The sequence below is a fragment of the Phalacrocorax carbo genome, chromosome 1 (assembly GCF_963921805.1).
Source record: "Phalacrocorax carbo chromosome 1, bPhaCar2.1, whole genome shotgun sequence".
Taxonomy (NCBI): domain Eukaryota; kingdom Metazoa; phylum Chordata; class Aves; order Suliformes; family Phalacrocoracidae; genus Phalacrocorax; species Phalacrocorax carbo.
In genome coordinates this window covers 28,302,358-28,322,127 of record NC_087513.1, presented here as the reverse complement: position 1 = coordinate 28,322,127, position 19,770 = coordinate 28,302,358, and the positions used below count along the sequence as shown (strand labels likewise).

Sequence of the window (19,770 nt, the reverse complement as noted above, 5' to 3'; positions counted from 1 at the left end):
CCTGAGCTTACAAAGGACCTTGAGAACAGAGCATGGCAAAACGTCAGTGTCCCACCGTGCCTCTTTAAAAGTAAATCCCAATGGATAATATGCATGACGGACATGCATGGGTCAATATCCTCCCGGGAAAAGTATAGCACGGTTAAAGTGCAGGACTGTTAAATATTTGCATAGTTTTGAAATGAACCAGTTGAGAAAAGTCTCTTTTCTCCATCTTAAAGATGTCCAAGTTTCCACAATTGTTCCTGGGGCAGCGATGACTATGTATAAACTATTGTCAACGCCGCGGGGGGGGAGGAGGGAGCCCTACAAACGCCTCGCTCGCTGTGGACGTGAAACAGCTAAAGTTTTCCATCTTCTCATTGCTTCCTTGTCCCCCCTTGCCCTTCTCCTCCTCCCCCACCAGCCTCCCCCCGCTCGGCTCTGCCGCACGCAGGCACCGTCGCCCCCCGCAGCCCAGCGGCGGGGACCTGCAGCCGGGGCAGGAGGGGACCCCGTCCCTGCCGTCTCCCCGTCCCAAGCATCCGGGAGCGCCTCCGCCGGCTCCCAGGTTGCCGGGGCAGGGCTGCTTTCCTCTCCCCGCCTCGCTGCGATATGCCGAGCTCTAGGGCGGCTTGTCATCCCCGCCGAGCCGAGGGCAGGGAGCAGCCCCTGGCCGGCCGCCAGCCGCCTGCTTGCAGCTACCTCCCCCTGGCCGCCCGCTCCGCGCAGCGGGATCCTCCTGCCTCCCGTCCTACAAGTTACAGCGCGGCGACACCCGCCGCGTCGCAGAGAGGCGCCCGCCAGCCCGGGGCACCATGTCCGGTACCAAACACGTAGACTCGGAGGTAGGACCGCCGAGGGGGGCGACACCACGCACACGGAGCCGGGACGCTGCCAGCCCCCCGCCGCCGCGTACCTGCTGCGGCTCGGCCCGCCCGGGCTCCGCGGGCCGGCCAGGAGCGGGGGCGGCTCGGCGGCGGACGCCGGGGCCGGCGGGCGACCGGGCACCTGCGGGCGGGAACAGCGGGACAGGGGGGCGCGGGGGGGGACTCGTCCCCTGCGGGCGCGGCGAGGGCGCCGGGGCGGCGGCCCTACGGGGACGGGGGTATATGGAGGGCGCTGCGGCGGGGTGGGGCGGGCGCGGTGGTGGCCGTGCGGGGAGGGCGGTGTAGTGAGGGGGGTGTAAGTGAGGACGGCACGGAGGGGACACGGCGAAAGGCGGTGTAGCGAGGGTAGCGTGGGGAGGGCGGTATGGAGGGGGAGGGCGCTGCGCGGGGAGCCCCGGCCGCTCCCCACGCCGCCCGTGGGGGTCGCGGCTGCGCCCTCCCCGCGGAGGGGCGGCTGCGCTCCGCCCTGGGGCAGCGCCGCGGGGAGCGGAGCGGGGCCGCCTGGCAGCGGAGGCGGCAGCCGGGGCCAGCGCCTGGCACCGCGGGGGTGTGGTGTGCGCCCCGCCGCCGCTCTTAAATAGCCGGGGCGAGAGCCGCCCCGCAGCGAGGATCCCGCCGCTCCGCGCTCCCCGCGGGACCCGGGGCCGCCCCCCCCAGCCCGCCCTCCTGCCCTGCCCTCCTGCCCTGCCCTGCCCTGCCCTGCCCTGCCCTGCCCTGCCCTGCCCGGCCCGGCCCTCCCCTCTCCTCCCCTCCCCTCTCCGGCCGCCCTAGGCTCGGCTCCGCTAGGCTTGGCTCGGCTCTCCCCTCCCGCCCGCTCTCCCTCTGCGCAGGGCTTTCTGTACAAGGCGCCCATCAGGGAGCAGGGCAACATCTACAAGCCCAACAACAAGATGATGGCAGATGAGCTGAGCGAAAAGGCGGTGCACGACGTGCACACCAAAGAGATCGACCTGGTCAACAGAGACCCCAAACACCTCAACGACGACGTGGTGAAGGTGAGGGGGCGAGGCGGGACGGCGCGAGAGGCGATGTCGGTCCGGGCGGCTGTCCGTCCTGCGACAGCAGCCCGCGAACCCCTTCCCTCCACCTGCTGCAGGAGGGAGAGGGCGGGGGGGGGGGAGGGGGGAGAGGCGGGCATCGTAGTTTATTTATCTTTTTTTATTGTTAAAGAAGAGGGAGAGGGTGCAGGGCAGAGGCGGGCCGGGGCTGGGGCTCCGCGCCGAGCCGGGTCGCGCCGCAGCGCGGCCGGGCTGCATCCCCTCCCCGTCCTCTCCCCGCCGGGGCCGGGGGCTCGCGGGGCTGCGTCCCGCCGGGGCGGGGGCTTGCGGCAGCCCTCCGGGGCGGAGGCGGGGGGCTCTTGCAGCCGTGTGCCCGCAGGTCAGCCCTGCAGCCGGGACGTCCCGCCCGGGATCGGGGGAGCGGGGCGGGGGGAAAAGTTGCGTGACCTTGTGTAACACCGGCAGAGGGATTTTCCTTCCCTCGGGCACGTAGGGAGGCCGGGAAGGGAGGTGGCACCAAACCAGCGCAGGCTGAGCTAGCTGGGCTCTGCCTGCCGGACGGATCACCCTCCCGTAGCCAAGTGGGTGCAAAAGCAGACGTCCTGGTGGTCGTTCGGATTTGTTTCCTTGTTTTGTTTTCCTTGGTGATTTTCCTTCCCTCGAGAAATGATGAAATAAGCAAAGCAAAATCTAACTATGCCCTTGTCTAGATTTTTTTTTTGTTTGTTTGGATTTTTGAAGCAGAGTTTGACTGTTTTGACAAATCAGGGTCGATGGAGATTTTTGCTTGAAGTCACTTTGGACAGAAAAATCACAGATTGTTCTTCTCTCAGCAGACGAATTTTATACTATGCATCTGAAAATTGAGGATGCTGTCATCTGGGCTTGTCAGAACCTAGGAAAAGTGAGAGTTTCCCAGCTGTAGCGGGTGACTAAGCCTCTATCTGGATTATTTAGTGTCCAGTAGAGTCCGAGTATGTGCAGTTCGCCTTGTTTGTTGGTCAGGAAGACCCATTATTGAAAAAGAGAAATATTGCATTGTTTCCAGAGAATGAAAAGGTTGAACTCTGGTTTCTGAATGTATGTCAGTAAAATGATTCATGCTATGTGCAGACAATATAGTAAGGTCTCGAGTAGCCTCAAATTCCACTGACTTCAACACAGTTTGAGGTGATGAATATGATCAGCTATCATGCTGGATCAAAAGCTAAGAATTTTCCCTTGGGGCAGGCTATATCTTTCAGGAGCCGTTGTCAGCTTTGTGATCTAGAAAGGAAAGGCATAAAGTTTTTATTTGTTTAGAAAAAAATCATCTGTGTACCCAATGGTACAAAACTTCCATTAAAATGGTTGATTTTAAAAAGGAGAGAGCAATTACTTTCTTCTTCTACCCACGGAGGAGCAGCTGAGTAGACAGGGAATGCAAGAGCTGAAGAATGAGACGGCATCATGGCTTGTTGCGTACATCAACAGAAGAAGTCCCCAAAGCAACCAAACCTTCTGAGGATGAGTCATAGCCCCCAAGCAAGTTGGAATCTGGGTGTCCACAAACTTAGCTGGGGAAAGCAATATCCTGCTGGGAAAAGAGGGAGACCACTGACGGAAAAAACTCCTAACGGACTAACCGAAGTGTACAAAGCCCATCCTGCCCTCTCTGCCTCCCACAGGGGCAATGATTAAGAAAGTTTGTTATGTCCAGTCATCCAAAAGAAAGTTGAAAAATAAGAATTATAGGAATGGAAAAACCAAGCTTTTCAGTTTGTCCTTTCGAAATAGTGGTGGACCAACACGTTCGTTGAAAACCAGCAAGCAGCCAGAATACCAGTACCACCTCTGTGTCAGCAAGTGAGCTCCTGGTAGTGCACGTAGTCACATCAAGGCAGAGGAAGGTATCAAAATGAATTTGTTGTTAACCAGACAGGATCCATTTTGCATCATAAAACCAGCAGCATTTGTAAAAAATCTGGGCATCGTAAAGCAACATTTTTTCTCTCTTGTTATGAGGATAAGTAAGAATTGCTTTGATTTTTAGAAGTATTCCGTGGAAAGGTCCAACTTGAAAAACATAGAGAGGAATTTTGCCACAATTTGAGTTTCTTTGGACACTGCTTTCTGGTTCAGCTTGTTAGAAGTAGCCATAAAGTTGAGACCCAGTACCTAAGGGACAGGCTCAGATTAGGGTGGAGATACACAGGTTCAGTTAGTGCCTTAGCTATCAGCCTGTGGTCCCCTTCTGTCATGTATCTGCCTTTACCTCAGTTGTAAATCATCCAGGCAGAGTGTAAAGAAAATGCTTGTATAGCAGAAGGAGTCCCCAGTCAGGTACTGAAAGAGAAAAAAAAAGTGATCAGTGGTACTGTAAGCCAGAAGCATGGTTCAGGCTTAGCTCAATTTTGTTTAGAGCCATTGCATTTTTCTAGATTCAGAACCTTCTGCTTTTTACCCAGCATTTAATGCATTTCTTGCCACTTGACTATGAGGCACAATAGCATGGAAACCGGGGACAAATCAGTCAGCCATGAAACAGAAGTGATTAGACAGAGAACGAGGAATCTGCTCTGTAAGCAGCTCTCTAAAAGGCCTCAGTGTTGCCTGCATTCAAATACTTCCCATAGCACACTTTAAAAATAACCCTTGCTTGTGAGAAGCAGGAGACGTGTTCCCTTGATGTGCAACACAAAGCATCTGCACAGCTTCCTCTGCAGCAGATACATGGTGCAAGCAGTGAGAGCATAGGGATCCAGCCAAGAGGGAGAGACCTGGTCGAGATCCTTTTATAAAATCTAGACACATGGAGCAGCTTTATACCAAAGTTTTTGGTGCCCTTGACTTTGCTTAAAGTTTATCTTCACATTAGCTACTAAGTGGAAGCTAAGTGCTGTGAAGTTTCCAGAAAAATAGGGCGAATGACTGGATTTCTGTTCAGAGAGGGATGAAAATGAGGTCTTACCAAATCTGAGGTCCGCAGACAACAGAGTTGGGAGCTCTGTGCTGGAGGAAGCGTGATCTAGTAAAACCACCAGAATTTCCTTCCTGTTCCAATTCCTTCAGCAGGGGGCGGAAAGGAAGGAGTTTCTGCCTCATACGACTGCCCTCATGCGTCACCACGGTAGGGGGAGAACACGCCATGGTGGTCGTATGCCTTGAGGCGTTGGCTTGTGAAGTTGGCTAGTCATGCAGGAGGCAAGGAGGGACTCTAGTGAGGGAGAAACAGCCTCTGTGCAACTGGGAGCTCTCTGGGAGCCAGTCTGGTGATCATACAGCTATTTCATATGTCCTTCACTGGACAATTCTGCTCTTGAATTGTGTCCCAAAGTTTTTATTTTTGTGTGATGCGATGCAACAAACAGGATAGAAAGCTGATTGTTTCTTTTCTCTCATTCATTCTCCAATGACGCAGAATTCACATGAAGGTGCCTGAAGTTCAGCCTTTGCTCCTCCTGTTTCCCAACACAGTATTTGTGTTTTCCAGAGTACCGCTAAATTACAGCCTTCCAACTCTTTGCAGTTCAAAGTTTCTCAAAGTATCTGTGGTCAAGCCTGCACAAAGTTTACTGAATTTGGAAGAAGCAGAGGAGGGGAAGAGTGTTGCTGCAGTTCTTGGTACTTCCTTGCTCCTTGTTCAGGATGGAGGTGGACCTTGCAGCCATCCCTGCAATGTCTACTCCTTTGGGATCAGTGAGAACCAAACATGCAGTCACATCTGCAGCCAGATTACGGTTTTTTCCAGCAATGTTGTGCCAGGAGGAAAGGCCTGTGCCTGGTCCACCATCCAGAACATAATTATTATTTTGTTTTAAACAAGTGGTATCTATCTGCCATTTGTTGCGTAAGAGGCCTTTTCTCTCTGGAAAAAAATTCCAGTACTTGGCCACAGACGTAAGGTTGCAGAGCTTTTGTACCAAGTTTTAAACAGTTACGTATTCATGCCTTCCACTTAAAGCTAATGCAGTTAAGGGCAATTCAGCTCACTGCAAGGAAAAGTCTGGAATTTTTAGGCAGATGCTGACAAATACCATAACACCCTTATGTAGGCATTAGGAAGGAAAATATTACTCAGCCATTTTAAAGCCATTTACAATTTCTGCCACTTTCTAATAAGAGAAGTTTTTTAAAAAGCAGTTTACAATTGTATTTAATCCTTCACAATTATGGTCCCTCCCTGTTGTGCTGAGCATGGTGTAAGATGCACAGAGGGATGGCTAGGCAGAGCACCTCCCACCTCCACACCTGAGAACCTCCTGGAAGCAAAGCAGGTGTCATCCCCTGCTCTTTTCGGATGGGAGGGCTAAGGTGGTGAGGGCTGTCACTCTGATGTGACAGCAGGTGTCAACCTGGGAGGAACAGAGTTCTTCGGCATGGTAAAACGAGAGAAAAGCAGAGCTCAGTCAGGTGCTTTTTCTGAAACAAGGAGTTAAATTCAATTTAATGCATATCCCCTTTCTTTGTTTTCAGATGTTGTTAAAAGTCCCATGAAGATATACACATTTAAATACATCAGTATAAATATATATTTATATAAATATAAATGCTTGTGTGTATATGTTCTAATCCAGGCTCGTCATCTGGATGCTTGCTATTGGCACTGATGGAAGTTAGATGCCTCTGGAGGCAGATTCACACAACAGAGTTTAGGCCTTAATGGTAGGACGGGACGAGCAGTGCCCTCAAAGTGCGTATTTCTTTTCTCTACACATAGCTTAGACATGGCACCTTACTTTTACACATCTGCATTTAAGGGAAGTGATTCTTAAACTTCACGTCATATTAATGTCCAGCTGTGGGGTTTAGGTTTAAAATGCAAGAATATCCAAATGTTTGATGTCAGCTGTCCACATGATACAATTCTGTTTCGAATATTTCTTCCAAAGCTGGGCTAGGAGTGAGAGATAAAAAACTCAGTTATGAATGTGCGTTTATATGAGGACTGAGCGAGGTCTTAGAGTTCTGAAAAACAGTTTTCTTGCACATTAATTAGGAGTTCCCAGACATGGAATTTGTGAATGTCCGTAACATTACAGATAATAATGGCATTTGTTCTAATGAAAGCTTCTTTCTCAAAAAAATGTGTTTGCGCTTAAGCTCTTAGTATTATTAAAGCCTTATGCGCTGCCTTCTTGCTTGTAACTTGCTTATGACTTAAAACTCCATAGGAAAATATTCATTTGATGGCTGTGGGGACAGAGCCAACGATTCAGCGTGGATGTTCCTTTTGTTAGAATGATTTGGACGCTATCTCTGATTCAGATGATACAAATACTTTTCCTTTCTGATAAATACAACAGAATTCACATTATATGTTAGAAAATTGAACTGAAATTCATTTTAGAATTTTTAGCCCACTATATGGATCAAAATACCATCTTCTGTTGTGGAAAGTATGGATGTCTAAAACAAAACAAAAAAACATTGAAATCCAAAACTTTCCAGAGGGAAGAGGGAAAATGTGTTTAATAGAGTGGTCTGCCCGTGAGGTCCCCAGTGAGAATTTGATCTTTGTTGTATTTTAGGCAACAGAAGAAAACACAAATGAACTTGCGTGATTCTGTAAAACTTGTGATCTCTGGAAAGCTGAAGAGAGATGTAGTTCTAACTAAGATAAGGTTGTATTTCCCACTGCTCTCAAATACCCTTGTAATAAACAGACAGCAGGGTGAAATCTACATCAGCAATTTATTTTTTTGAGCTTTTTGATCCAGAACTACCATCTCTCTTTTCTTTTCCAGACAAACAACAGTAATAAAAACCAGCTTGGACTAAAAAGGATTTGTTATTTTGAAGATGAAAGAGAAGTTATGCCATTTAATTTCATTTGATTTATTGAGGAAGCAGGTTTAACTGTTAATCCCCTTATATTTTTCTGCCAGATATATTTTGAAAATGTCTTTTGGTAGTTTCAAAACAAACTTTGAATTTGAACAATATAATTCTTCTCAGGAATTATATCATCAGGTTAGCATTCAAAAGGACAAATAGTATCACTGTCCCTGTTCTAATGAACATATTAATTGATAAAACTTGTACCCAGTTTTATTCAGGATAGTCAAGGAGCTGTGCTACAGATGTTTGTGAGGCTATACAAGGATGGGATTTGTCCATGGTCTTCTATTTATCCTGTGCATGTACTTTATTTTCATATAAATGGGAACTGATAAATTCAGCTTCATGGATAAGAAGTGAGAAGATACTCTCACAGCTGAAGGTGAAAGCATCACATTCCTGGTCCAGAATCTCACTGTGCTGAATTTATACTCAGAGTTTAAAAAAAGCTTAAGCAAGTCTCAAAGATGGATTGCAACACTTCCTCTGTCAGCTTTGAAATCCCTTCTCAGAATTCAAACAAATACTACAAAAACACATTCAGTTCTCCAAGATCAGGTTAATATCTCCTGTAGACCTCAGCCATAAAGTCTTCTATCGTTTTATGAAGTCCAAGTTCATATATATCTGCTCTAGCAGAGTTTATGACGAGAAGTGTAGACTAATGTTATCTTAATTTTTATGACATACTAAAGAAATAGTTACCACCTATTTAATGGTCAGTAACTTAAGATCTTCCATAAGAAAGACAACCTTCCCACAGAAGACATGCAGAGGCAAATTTTTTTTAAAGGAACAGAGAGGCAGCTGGGCATCGCTGAACACTCACTGTCAGCAATAAACATGTTCAGGTAGAAATGAGGGAAAAGGTCTGAACAAGTTACACAAATTTGCTAAAAAGTATTGCAGCAGTTAACAGAAATGTGTTTGTGGGTAGTATACCTAGTTAGGAGTCTCCTCTCCTTAGACTCCCGTTACAAATGATGGAGAAAACCAGAATTCAAGATCCAGACCACTCTCCAAAGGTGCCTGTCTCTCTCCACCTACTACTAAAGAGTCCAAGGTCTCTGTATTTCCATTTCCCATTAGTGCCTAAATTTAGGAGGGATGAAGCTACAGCAAGTTCGAAAAAGTTATACTTAGTAGAAGTTTATTACCTTAATGACAGGTCTGTAAACTTGCATTGAATGCAGTGTAATAATATAATATATCATATATTTATATAGGTATAATATAAAATATAATATGAAATCCATTTACCTAGTATCTTTACTTTTATTAATGTTTCTGGATTCTGGTTAACTCCAGACCCAACTGGAATCAATAAAAGAATTCCCATTATCGCTAGTGTAGTCAAAACTTCGCCGCAGTGTTCATGTTGATGGACCTGCCTCTTTAAACATACATACATACAGACGTATGTGGATGCACATACACGCAGACATATCAAAGTTCTTTGCTAAAATAGCTGTATCAAACAAGGAACTGTGGAACATGAAACAAATAATAAAATTAAGAAAGCTTCTTCAGAGTTTCTCTCTGGGAAAACTGCAATAACGTCCCAGCAGCCCAGCTTCCAAGGAGGAAAACAGCCACTTCGTTTTCTGACTGCTTTCTCGAACAACATCAACGTATTTTCGAAGGAGCTGGCTGACATGATATCCCCACCTGCACAGGAAGTTTAGCTGTGTTTCAGAGGAGGGCAGATGTCTCCTTGAAGCTGCTAGTCTTTCCTTCTGCTGGACTTCATTGAGACAGGACAAGCAAGTGCTTCAGGAAGAGATCTCTGGAGAGTGCCTGATTGCTACAGTGCTGACCCATTGGCACAAGTCGCATTTTTCTCACGAGTACTTCCGCAGATTTTGATGAGCCTGCCCATCTGATAAAACAAAGCCCATCACCAAGGCTCTTCTGGTATGTAATCGGTAATTCAGCATGGGCAGGGAGCAGGAGGTTGTTCTCTCAGTAATTAGTAGCAAATTAGTTTTTTGCTATTTTCATTGATTTTCAGTTTGTGGTGCTCTGCAAGCATGGCCTTTTTTTCTAATTCATGACAATATTTCAATTGTTCACAATCCTTTTGAATATTTGTTATTCGTGCGGTAGGGGTCACTCCTGACTTGACTGGTTTTCTTCTCTGACTAGAAGAGTGTAGCCCTTCAACTCAGTTTTCCAACATTAATTAATATCCTTGTTTGTTAAAGCATTGTTTGGTTTTCTGTCATACTCCTTAGTATTCAGGAAAGAGTCACTCTTTCCATCATGATATCTGCCTGCAAAACACTCTTTTCTTGCCATATTATGGAAACCAGGCACAGGGAGATGGGGAGTGTAAGGCAAATTCATTGATCGGTTTGACTCAGTAACTGGGGTGGAACAGTTCTGCTTGTTTGTTCAGGATTTCATTCACTTTGGAATTATTTGTTTGTCATTTTTCTGCATTTCAGCAGCTTTACACAAAAACTCTAGTCCCAGCCATATGCGCTCATGGCATCTGTTTTTGTGCAGAGGAATGAGTGTTGTGCCTGCTGCTCTGGCCAGTCCCCACAACAGCATTGTGCTCTGAAGACAGAGTTCAAGGTTGACAGGCAGAGCCTAATCTTGCTGCGGGGCAGCCAGAGGAACCCACCCTGTGTGGAGAGGCTCTTGGGGTTCCCTTGTTAGGTGCTTGCCACCGTACCAAGAGTTAAAGGTGTTTTCTCGTCTTGTGATGGAACTTATCTCTGGACACTGCTGGATGTTCATGTTCTGCAGTCACCCATGCTATAGCCTGAGGCTCATATAAATACTCTGGAACAAAATGAGTTTTGCCTTTATAACACACCTGACAGCACCTTATGTTTGTTTGTTGAAAACAATGATTAGCGAGGAAGTAGGACATCTAGGCATCGCGAAGCTGTATATTTCGGTAACAAAGTACCAGCTTCTTTACATAACTGCAGGTGAATGTTTGCCAGGTGGAGAACAATTTTTTAGAGTACAAACAAGCGAAGACACTGCTCAAGTTCCTGTAATCCCATGCAACTAAGGCGTGGATGTGCATCCTCAGAGAGAGCGTTGGACCCCTTTGCAAAGCTGGCAGCCAAGAATCCTCCTGTTCCTCTTTTGTGTAGCCTTGCAGCCATGAAGCGTTACATGTGCTGCACTCTACGCTTGCAAAATAGTGAAGTCTCCTGGTGACTGGGAGGTGAGGGAAAGGAGAAGAGCAGCTTTACCCCTATGAGACCCAGCACCTCCCATGCTCTTTCCCTTGGATTCAGTAGAAACATCCTAATACACTTTTTCATTATTTTCTCATCAACTCTGGTAGTGGTCAGGAAGACAAGCACCAGCAGATATGGAAACATGATATTTCAAAGGGTCAAGGAAACATTAGATGTTTAGCTGATATCACTGATTTAACAGAATGGTTGTAAGCTTATTGCTTAAGTTTTTTTGCTTCTGCTATGATGCCTTTGTTTTCCAAGCACTGTAACTGACAATTTTTAAGTTTCAAATAGTATGTGGAAGTAAAAAAACTACTAATCCTCTCATATGCTCATACATTTTCTAATTTTTAATAACATATGCCACAGCCTTCTGCAAAGTTGGTAGTGCTGCACCCCTCCTGAACATCACCTGCCAAATGTGACTCCTGTGATCTTTTATACATTTTCTTTTGATGAATGTTTCTTTAAAGGAGATTGAATGCATTGGGAAATTTTACAAGTTCATTTATCACAACAGAAAAAAAGATAATTTCTTTTTTCTATATGTCTGTTTCAAGTCTTATAGGGACGCAATACAATCTGGTGAAACAATATTCTACTTAGTCACGATATCAGGGAAAAACCTGTTTAAAAACAGCACTGGGTAAGCAGTAAAGACAATTCCCATAATCTGTGCTAAAAATGCGAAGAAAACTGCCTTGTGACTCCTTCTCGAATAAATAGACATTCAGACTTGACTATAGCCTGGTCTGGCAGAGCATGTAAGCATATTGACATCAGTGGGACAGTTCACGTTTTTCAGGTAGTGTGCATATTTAAGTTGTTTGCTTGATTGGAGATATTAGTGATCGGTCAAGAGAGATCCAGTACGGATCTGGGCATCTTTTCACTCACTCCAAAAGGTATTGATGGCACTCAAAAATGTAGGCACCTTCAACGCTTGTTTGGGTTCCTCCTCAGTGGAGTAGTGGTGCCTGTCTATGCAAATGGCATGCTGTGAGCACAGTAGCAGCACACAGCTACCCCACATGAAGATTTTAATAATTATAGTTACTATCACAGAAATGTAGATTAGGTCAAAGCCCCCCAAAAATGCTGATGGCCTTAATAATTTTTTTTCTGGTAGACCCAGTACAGTAAATTTTTCTATGTAATCGATATTATGTACCTCAAAGAACAAACTTTTGGGGAGAAGCACAACTGCCAAGTAGGCAATTTGAAGTTGGCATTTAACACACCTTTCCAGCCTGCCATGTTTTAATACATAGGGACTAAAGTTGTAAGGTCAACAGGTCAACTATTTCCATATATAAAGCTTACATTCTGGAGTCAGCTGGGGTTTTTTAAGAAAAACTAACTTCACACTGTTAAGCTTTTTTAATTCATAGGGTTTTTTTTTATTTAAACAGATTTTTGAAAAAAGAAGACAAATTTCCCATGCCATTTCCTGTTCTTGTAAATAAATCTCTTTTAGAATCAAAGCAGGTTCCTTGATTTCCTGATAAAAGTTTAATAAACATATGCAGAGCAAAAGAAGGTGCGGTAATTCTCAGCAGAATCAGACAAAAGCTTTGAGCAATGTAAAAACTGGCTTTACCAAACTGAATAGTAGGAAATAAAGAATAGCTGAAGCCAGGAAGTGTATTGTAGGCATGGAACAGGAGTTGATAGTGTTTAATAGCTTTGGCTGAAACAGAAGGCTGTAGCGAGTTATTAGCATCCTTTAGAGGGTCAACACAAATTTCCTTTACTTCTCTCCTTGTCACAAGTGAATGTGCGTGTATTTTCATGAGCCTGGCAAATAACTTGCCGGGATTTCAGAGGACACCCTGACAGCTCTAGAGGAACAAACTGCACGCTGAACATGCAATCTACTGAACAAGACCTGTGCCTAACCTAAGCATGCCTTTATGTAGATAGAAGAGAGTTCTTCACAGATGTACATTCACATGATGCTCTGGCAAAAGTGGCCTTGAGAACAATACCCTAAAAAAAAGGTATCTTATCCTTGCAAGCCAGTTCGGTTCTTTTCCAGCAATTAAGAGTGTTTTAATTCCTTAGGGTCATATTTCTTGCCGCTTCCCTTTCTCCCATCAGTCCTATTTTTACTTTACTTAGTTCAATTGGACACCCATTATCAGTCTGATGACATTCACCGTCACTGAGTGCTACTGAACTAAAAGCCAGAGCAGAGTAATAGGAGAGACTGAGGAGCGAGTAATCCAAGTGATGTAAATGTAACCCAGTGCAAGGCAAAATACATCCAGTCACCTATTCCTCCTGCTGCCTGTGGAGGACTGATCCCTGTGAGTGAAAAACAGGATCTTTCATGGGAGTGGTTCAGTGCAGGAAGAATCTGGGTGATATCTCAGTTCCTGCAGCATAAGGACTTATCTCTACTGCCTGAACAGTGAAATAAATAGAGCATTTCCCAGCCAGTGGATCTGTACGTGATCTGTTAGCAGCCGAGAAGTAGAAGAATCCAGATTACCTCAACGCTTTGCCTGTCTATATTTAAACTATGCACCGCTGTGGGTAACTCTAGTTTTGGACAGCACAGCAGATGTCATATTCCAGTTGTAGCTGGACTCTCTTTGGCATGTACATAATTTCATAATGTTCTTATGACTTTTAGGGAGATAACATCTTCATTTTAACTCTGTATTCATCTGAGAGCTTTTAGAGTTGCCAGGATGGTTTTCTGTCTTTTCACTCTCAAACTCAGTTTGGTATCTCCCTTACTCAACGTAGAGTAATGTGGAACGTGGGAGTTGAGGACTAATGAAGTGGGAAAGATACGGTAGTGAGACATCCGCTGTGGTTCGTATAGCACCATCTATTCAGCTTCTGTGCATTGGTAGAAACATTCCAAGAGCTGTTAAATTATTCCAAGAAAGTAACCTCTCAACAACTGTTGATGACATGAATACACCACTATGATCATCTCACAGACAGATTGATTTCTGAGTACTTTTAGGGCAACTGTGTATGACTTGAGCTGGGAAATCCTGGACAAAGATATATGATAAATGTTCTAATATTAGCATAATCTCCTGGAATGAGGACAGGGCTGTCCATCTGGAAATGTTATATGGCACGATTCTTCTGTCAGCTCCCCATGGAGCTGATGGAACTCCGTGGACATCTTGGAGCACACGACAGGCTAAACACATTAGTTACTGAGAATCGCGATTACAGAAAGTTCACTATTTGATTTGAAAACCAATGAGTTTACTGGCTTCCAGTTTTCAGTAAAGCATTCCTTATAATGAATTATTTTGAAAGGAATAAAATTATAGGCCAGTCATACTATTAGCTAAATTAAAGAGGTAACCATGAAAAGGCTGATGGACCTCAGTGCAAACTTGCTTTCCTGCTGAGATTTAATATTTCCCTTATCAGCCAGTTGAAAAAAATACAAGATAGACTCTGCCACAGCTGAACTGAATAAAAATACTTCAGGGATGACCCTGAATAGTCCTCAGCGTACAGAACTGCTGTGTGCACAAACTGGCTCTGCCAAGGATCACAACACCAACTGCAATAAATTGCCAGAAGTTTTAGGATAAGAAGGCTGTGCTCAACCATGTACTCTTCGTGTAGGATCATTTTTTGAGAAGCAACCCTTTTTTTTTTTTTGCTGTAATCATTTTGGGATATGCCATCATCTGCTTATCTTTATTATCTGATTTTGAGGCAAATGTTGATAATAAGCCAAGAATACCTATTCGCTTTGAAAATGAGCTATCATGGGATGTGGGCTACGAGGAGAAGCTTGCTTTTGAGAAGCTGCAGAAACAGATAAGCACGCTTGCTTGTGTATTCAAAAAATAAAAAATTATACTCGCCCCATAAACTCAGGCATGCCCTTTTCCAACCTGTGTAGTCAGTTGAATAAGATTGATTTCAGTGAACAATAAGCAGATCTTGAACTCATCTTAATATTTTTGTGTGTGTGAATGGTTATAAGTTGATTAGATGCCATCATCAGGAGATACTGACTTCCCAATGTATATATCTACAACCTTTTCTTCTTTTTCTCATCACGCAGTCCTAAAATCCAATGACTGATACAAGGACATCTGATTGCTTCATTTGGTAAAAAGATCACAGTACAACCAGGAGAGTTTCTTACTCTGTCTTACTAGACTGAAGCTAACCTTTAATGACTGATTGATGTAATTATTTTGTGGCCAATCTACTTCATAAAGCTAATTTTTTGTCAGTTGTTTAGTCCCCAAACATGAACTTTTCTATCTTATAGCTCCATAATGAACATAGGCAGCATATTGTTGCCTGTGGTGCCTTTCCTAGAATTAGTCCACCAGAGCTTCAGTGTTGCACCTGCTGAAATTATAGAGCCCAAATAATTTCCAGTTTCCTGTGAACTCAGCAGTGAATGTCATGTGCTTTCTATGCTGTCTTTAGACACTGATTGCAAGGAAACTGTTTTCTAAGGTTTGTACCAAAAATTCATGTGCACGACCTACAGAAGCAGAGGTTATTTTATACCCATAGAGCTATTGCCGAAGAGAGCTGTGACTCAAACTCTTTAATTTTCTCTTTTTAGCCATTATTTAAAATCATGCTCTTCAGGTTCAGAAAGTCCAGACAGACTTTTGGCTTCGCACGTCTTTACGGACAAGTGCAGAGCGCTGAGGTGTGTTCGCTGGGTGTGTAGCCAGTGCAGATTCTCCCATTGGTTTCTGTGGAGACAGAATTTCAACTCAAATGCTACCTTTAGATGTGATGGTGGTGATGATGATGAATTCCCAACCCAAAGCACAGATCACTTTCAGATCACTAGAGCCTAGTTTAGAGTAGCAGATAAAGAGGAGTAGGTTTACAGTTTGCATTTTATGATATCTAGAGAGAAGCACTGGCAAAGAGTGATAGTGACATGGCACGGAGCAGTCAGAGAGTGGTGTTAAGGCCCAGCACTATGTTCAGTTAAGCCAGCTAGATGTTAGGCTTTCAAGATATTTGATGTCACAGCTGATTCAGAAATTTCAGAATTATCTTTTGTTGTTGTTGTTGAAGGAACTGGAAAGTCTAGTGGTTTTGTAGTATTTTTCCCTTTGTGGAGAGTTGGTAATTTCTGTTTGGAGGTGACTGAAGACTCAACAGGAGAGAGGGAGGAGTTTTTTCCAATTTTTATATATATTTTAGATTAAAAGAAGTGATTGTGAGCATTTTCCTACAATATGTAAGCAATACTTCTATTGAGTTTATCTATATTCACCTCCTTCCAGCATGCTAAGGTACTTTGCATGAATTTCTGAGGCTGCTGGCCCATAGCATACTTACCCTGCCCTTGTAAATCTTCACTTATGGCAGCATCATCATCTCACTTTGGGATCCAGTCCCAGGAATGCAATTTCTGGTTTTTCTTTAATCTGATTTAAGCTGTCGTTTAGTTTCTTGCAGAGGAATAGTGTTGTGTTGTTCTCTTTCCTGTTGAATGCAGTACCTATAAAATTGGTTGTGCTAACTAAATTAAATATCCTGTATTGTGGGTTGTATCAAACACATATTTGGGTGACATGGAGCTGAACCATCATACCAATTCTGTTAATTTTCTAATAGAAATGTTATGACAATTACGCTTCCTGAATAGCTCAGTATTTCAACAGACAGCAGTAAAATATGCCTGTTGGAATGTACTGCTTCCTTAGGTGACTTTTTGAACGATTTCTGAATAGTCAAACTATGAAATATGTGGAAGAGTGTATTCCTTCTAAGTATTAATATGTTAGCCTGTCCATGTCATTCATGAACAGAGTGTCATCACATAAACAGGATAGGCTAGAACAAAACAGCCTCCTTATGTTTAATAGGATGGAGGAGCTCCCTAACCCTTTCAGACAAAGGAGGAACTCCACCTGATGCAGATCTGAATCCAGCGTTTTATTTTTCGGTCTACTAACAACTATCTATGTCTGTTTCAAAATATGTCTTTAAATAGCTAGCCTCACTACTTATTCACTGTCAAAATTTAGCAATGCTGTGCAAGGAAAGATGGGATAATTCAGATTAATAAAAGACATTTTATTGATGCATGCTTGTGGTGTGTAAAAATTCAAAGTAGTGACTGCATTTATACCATCTGCAAATGTGAAACAGTTAAGTTAGGCAATGAAAGCATGATGATTCTGTTCACCTGGTTCATCCCTTAAATAGACTTCAAGGGTACTCCATACCCTTAGGGCTGCAGGAGATGAGGAAAATACATTGTGGACAGTTCATCTCCATCTAGAAGTTAGATGCCTAATTTTGAACTAATCATCAAGGCCCCCCAGTAGTTACTGTAAAAAGATAGTCCCTGAAAAGATTCAAGGCTTAAATGATGTGTTAAAACAGGTTGAATCATGTTGGGATGTAGGAAGTACGTGCTTCAGAATTTTGTTGGAGGGGACCATTGTTCTCCATGAAAGCAGTTTCTGGAAACCACCCTTGATGCAAATGTCTGACTGACCTGACTTTGTGTTCTTTGCTGCAGATTGATTTTGAAGATGTGATTGCTGAGCCAGAGGGAACGCACAGCTTTGATGGGATTTGGAAGGCCAGTTTTACCACCTTCACTGTAACAAAATACTGGTTTTATCGTTTACTCTCAGCTCTCTTTGGCATTCCTATGGCTCTCATCTGGGGCATCTACTTTGCCATTTTGTCATTCCTGCACATCTGGGCGGTGGTGCCGTGCATAAGGAGCTACCTGATTGAGATCCAGTGTATTAGCCGCGTCTATTCGATCTGCATCCACACGTTCTGCGACCCACTGTTTGAGGCCATAGGCAAAATGTTCAGCAGCATCCGAGCCACAGTACAGAAAGAGATTTGAGGGACGTTTCAAGGAGAGCCATCAGCCTAGGAAGGGGGTGAGGGTTTTGTGTTGTTTGGAGTGTTTTGGTGCCAGTTTTGTGTTTCCCAAAGCAACATACAGCAACTGGTGGTGGATATACTGGCCCAAAACTAAGAATCACTTGCTTCATTTCTTTTTCTACTGTTTATTCTTACTGGACTACTTGCTTCTCTCTCTCTTTTTTTTTTTTTTTCCCTTCAGTCTGCATTTCAAACTAACCTTAAATGGCTATTCTTCCACGCCAGCTGCATATCATTTCGCTGGCTGTTCAATTCAGAGATTGAAGTGTTGTTGGATGCCTTTTAATCTCACCCTTCATTCCTTGTGAGATAAATCCACAGTGATACTGAAGAATGACAAAAATGCTTTCCAACACTATAAAGCCATTCATTTTATTGTGGCCAAAGAGCGCAGAGCTGTTGCAGCAGAATGAACGTGTCCAGTTGGCAGGTTTTAGCAGAATGTTCTTTTTCAATTGGATTGTCAGTTGACTGCAGCTATTTACAGTCATGGTCAGATATGGTGCACTATGAATAAATTAGTTAAGTAAACAATTTACTGAACTAATATACGTCCTGAAAATCTAACGCTTTATCAGGTTGGAGACATTGACACGTGAAAGCTTTTCATGTGTATAAAAAGCTTCGGTCGGTGGCTTTCTGTCTCATTCTCTCTTGGAAGTTTGCATCCAGTCGTTTCTCAACCTTTGCTAGGCTTGCAGAAGCAAACTGCAGTTGAGAACTAAAACCGGTCATTATGGAAATGTTTTCCTGACTGTGACTTACGCTACGTCCCTCAGCAAGCGTTTAGGCGCTTATGTCATAGGCTGCTTTTTTTTTTTTTTTTGCAAAGTATTCATATAAATACATATCGCAGGTATGCCAGAGATAACCCTGAGTTACAAGGAAAATGAAGGTGTGCCAAACACAAGCCACACGAGGCCAAGGAAGAGCTGCCCCTGAGATAAACTTTTCTATCAGCTTTCAAAGCTTCCCTCTCAGCTGAAGTCGGCATGCCACTAGCACGCAGGTTATTTTCAGGAGAACTGACGTTTTGCTGAGTCTAAACTAATCCATCACAAGAGATGGTTTAGAAACTTCACACTTGTGGGTTGGTTTGTTCAGTTCTAGCTGAGCTGCAACATCAAGAAGTCTTAAACGGAGGGTGTTGTGTGAAACTACCATGTTGCAAGGCTTAGAGAGCAAAGGCCTCTGCAACGTGTTCTGATGCTGTGACCTGCAGGAGCTTTTTGCCCTTGTGATTGTACTGTGTTCAGAGACGCCCTCTGCATCCTTGTACAGTTTGCGTGAAGCATTTGTAAAAATAGTTGTGAGGCTAATCGGCTTTACTGTAAACCAGCCTGGGGCCTGAGCCTGCTCCAGTTGGATTCTCCAGCAAACCAGTTCTTGACCTCGGAGAGTGCAAGATTTGACCCTTGAGATGAGCACGGAGCTGTCTGGTACACCTACAGCTTTTTTTTATTTAGCGCTGATATTTCACATATAGCTTTACCTAACACGGGAGTGCCTTCGGTTCAATTTCTGCCAAAGCATTGAAAACTTTAGGAAATGCTGCATTTTTTAATGGGGGTGGGGGACGAGGGAAGAGGGGAGAGGGTGCACAAAAAAAATTACAAAGCTATTAACTACTATTGTTTGCATTTAAAACAGACACTGGTATGGATATAGATAGTTTTATGTTCTTCTATGTACATAATGAAGAGTGTACTATTATAGATTTTTTTTCAGTATTAAAAACAAGCAAGATTGTAACCAAGAAATATTTTATCTTTTTATGAGGAAAATCACTCTGAAGAAAACCTTCTTAATTTACCATATAAACTGTATATCCTGAAAGATGTCTGTTCACTTAGAGTTATTAGTCCCTAATCCAAATACTGTGCTGATCTAAGACATTTACATTGTTGTTATATGCTTATAGATATAACTGACACTTTTTTTTTAAATTCTGCACATACATTAAAGACTACAATAAAAAGATGTTTAATGGTA

At 43.9% G+C, this 19,770-nt stretch overlaps 1 protein-coding gene and 1 long non-coding RNA gene across 2 annotated transcripts in view; one reads left to right on the top strand and one right to left on the bottom strand.

Annotated features, from left to right (window-relative positions):
* The window catches only part of LOC135312565 (uncharacterized), a 17,521-nt gene extending 15,814 nt beyond the window's left edge, over window positions 1-1,707 (bottom strand). Inside the window, exon 1 of the long non-coding RNA XR_010372173.1 lies at window positions 899-1,707. This is a non-coding gene — a long non-coding RNA (uncharacterized LOC135312565). The remainder of the gene's footprint in view (window positions 1-898) is intronic.
* CAV1 (caveolin 1) lies at window positions 783-19,770 on the top strand. Its single transcript, XM_064446987.1, has 3 exons — window positions 783-827; window positions 1,700-1,864; window positions 17,396-19,770. The coding sequence occupies exons 1-3, from the start codon at window positions 798-800 to the stop codon at window positions 17,735-17,737; spliced, it is 537 nt and encodes a 178-aa protein (XP_064303057.1). The 5' UTR covers window positions 783-797; the 3' UTR covers window positions 17,738-19,770.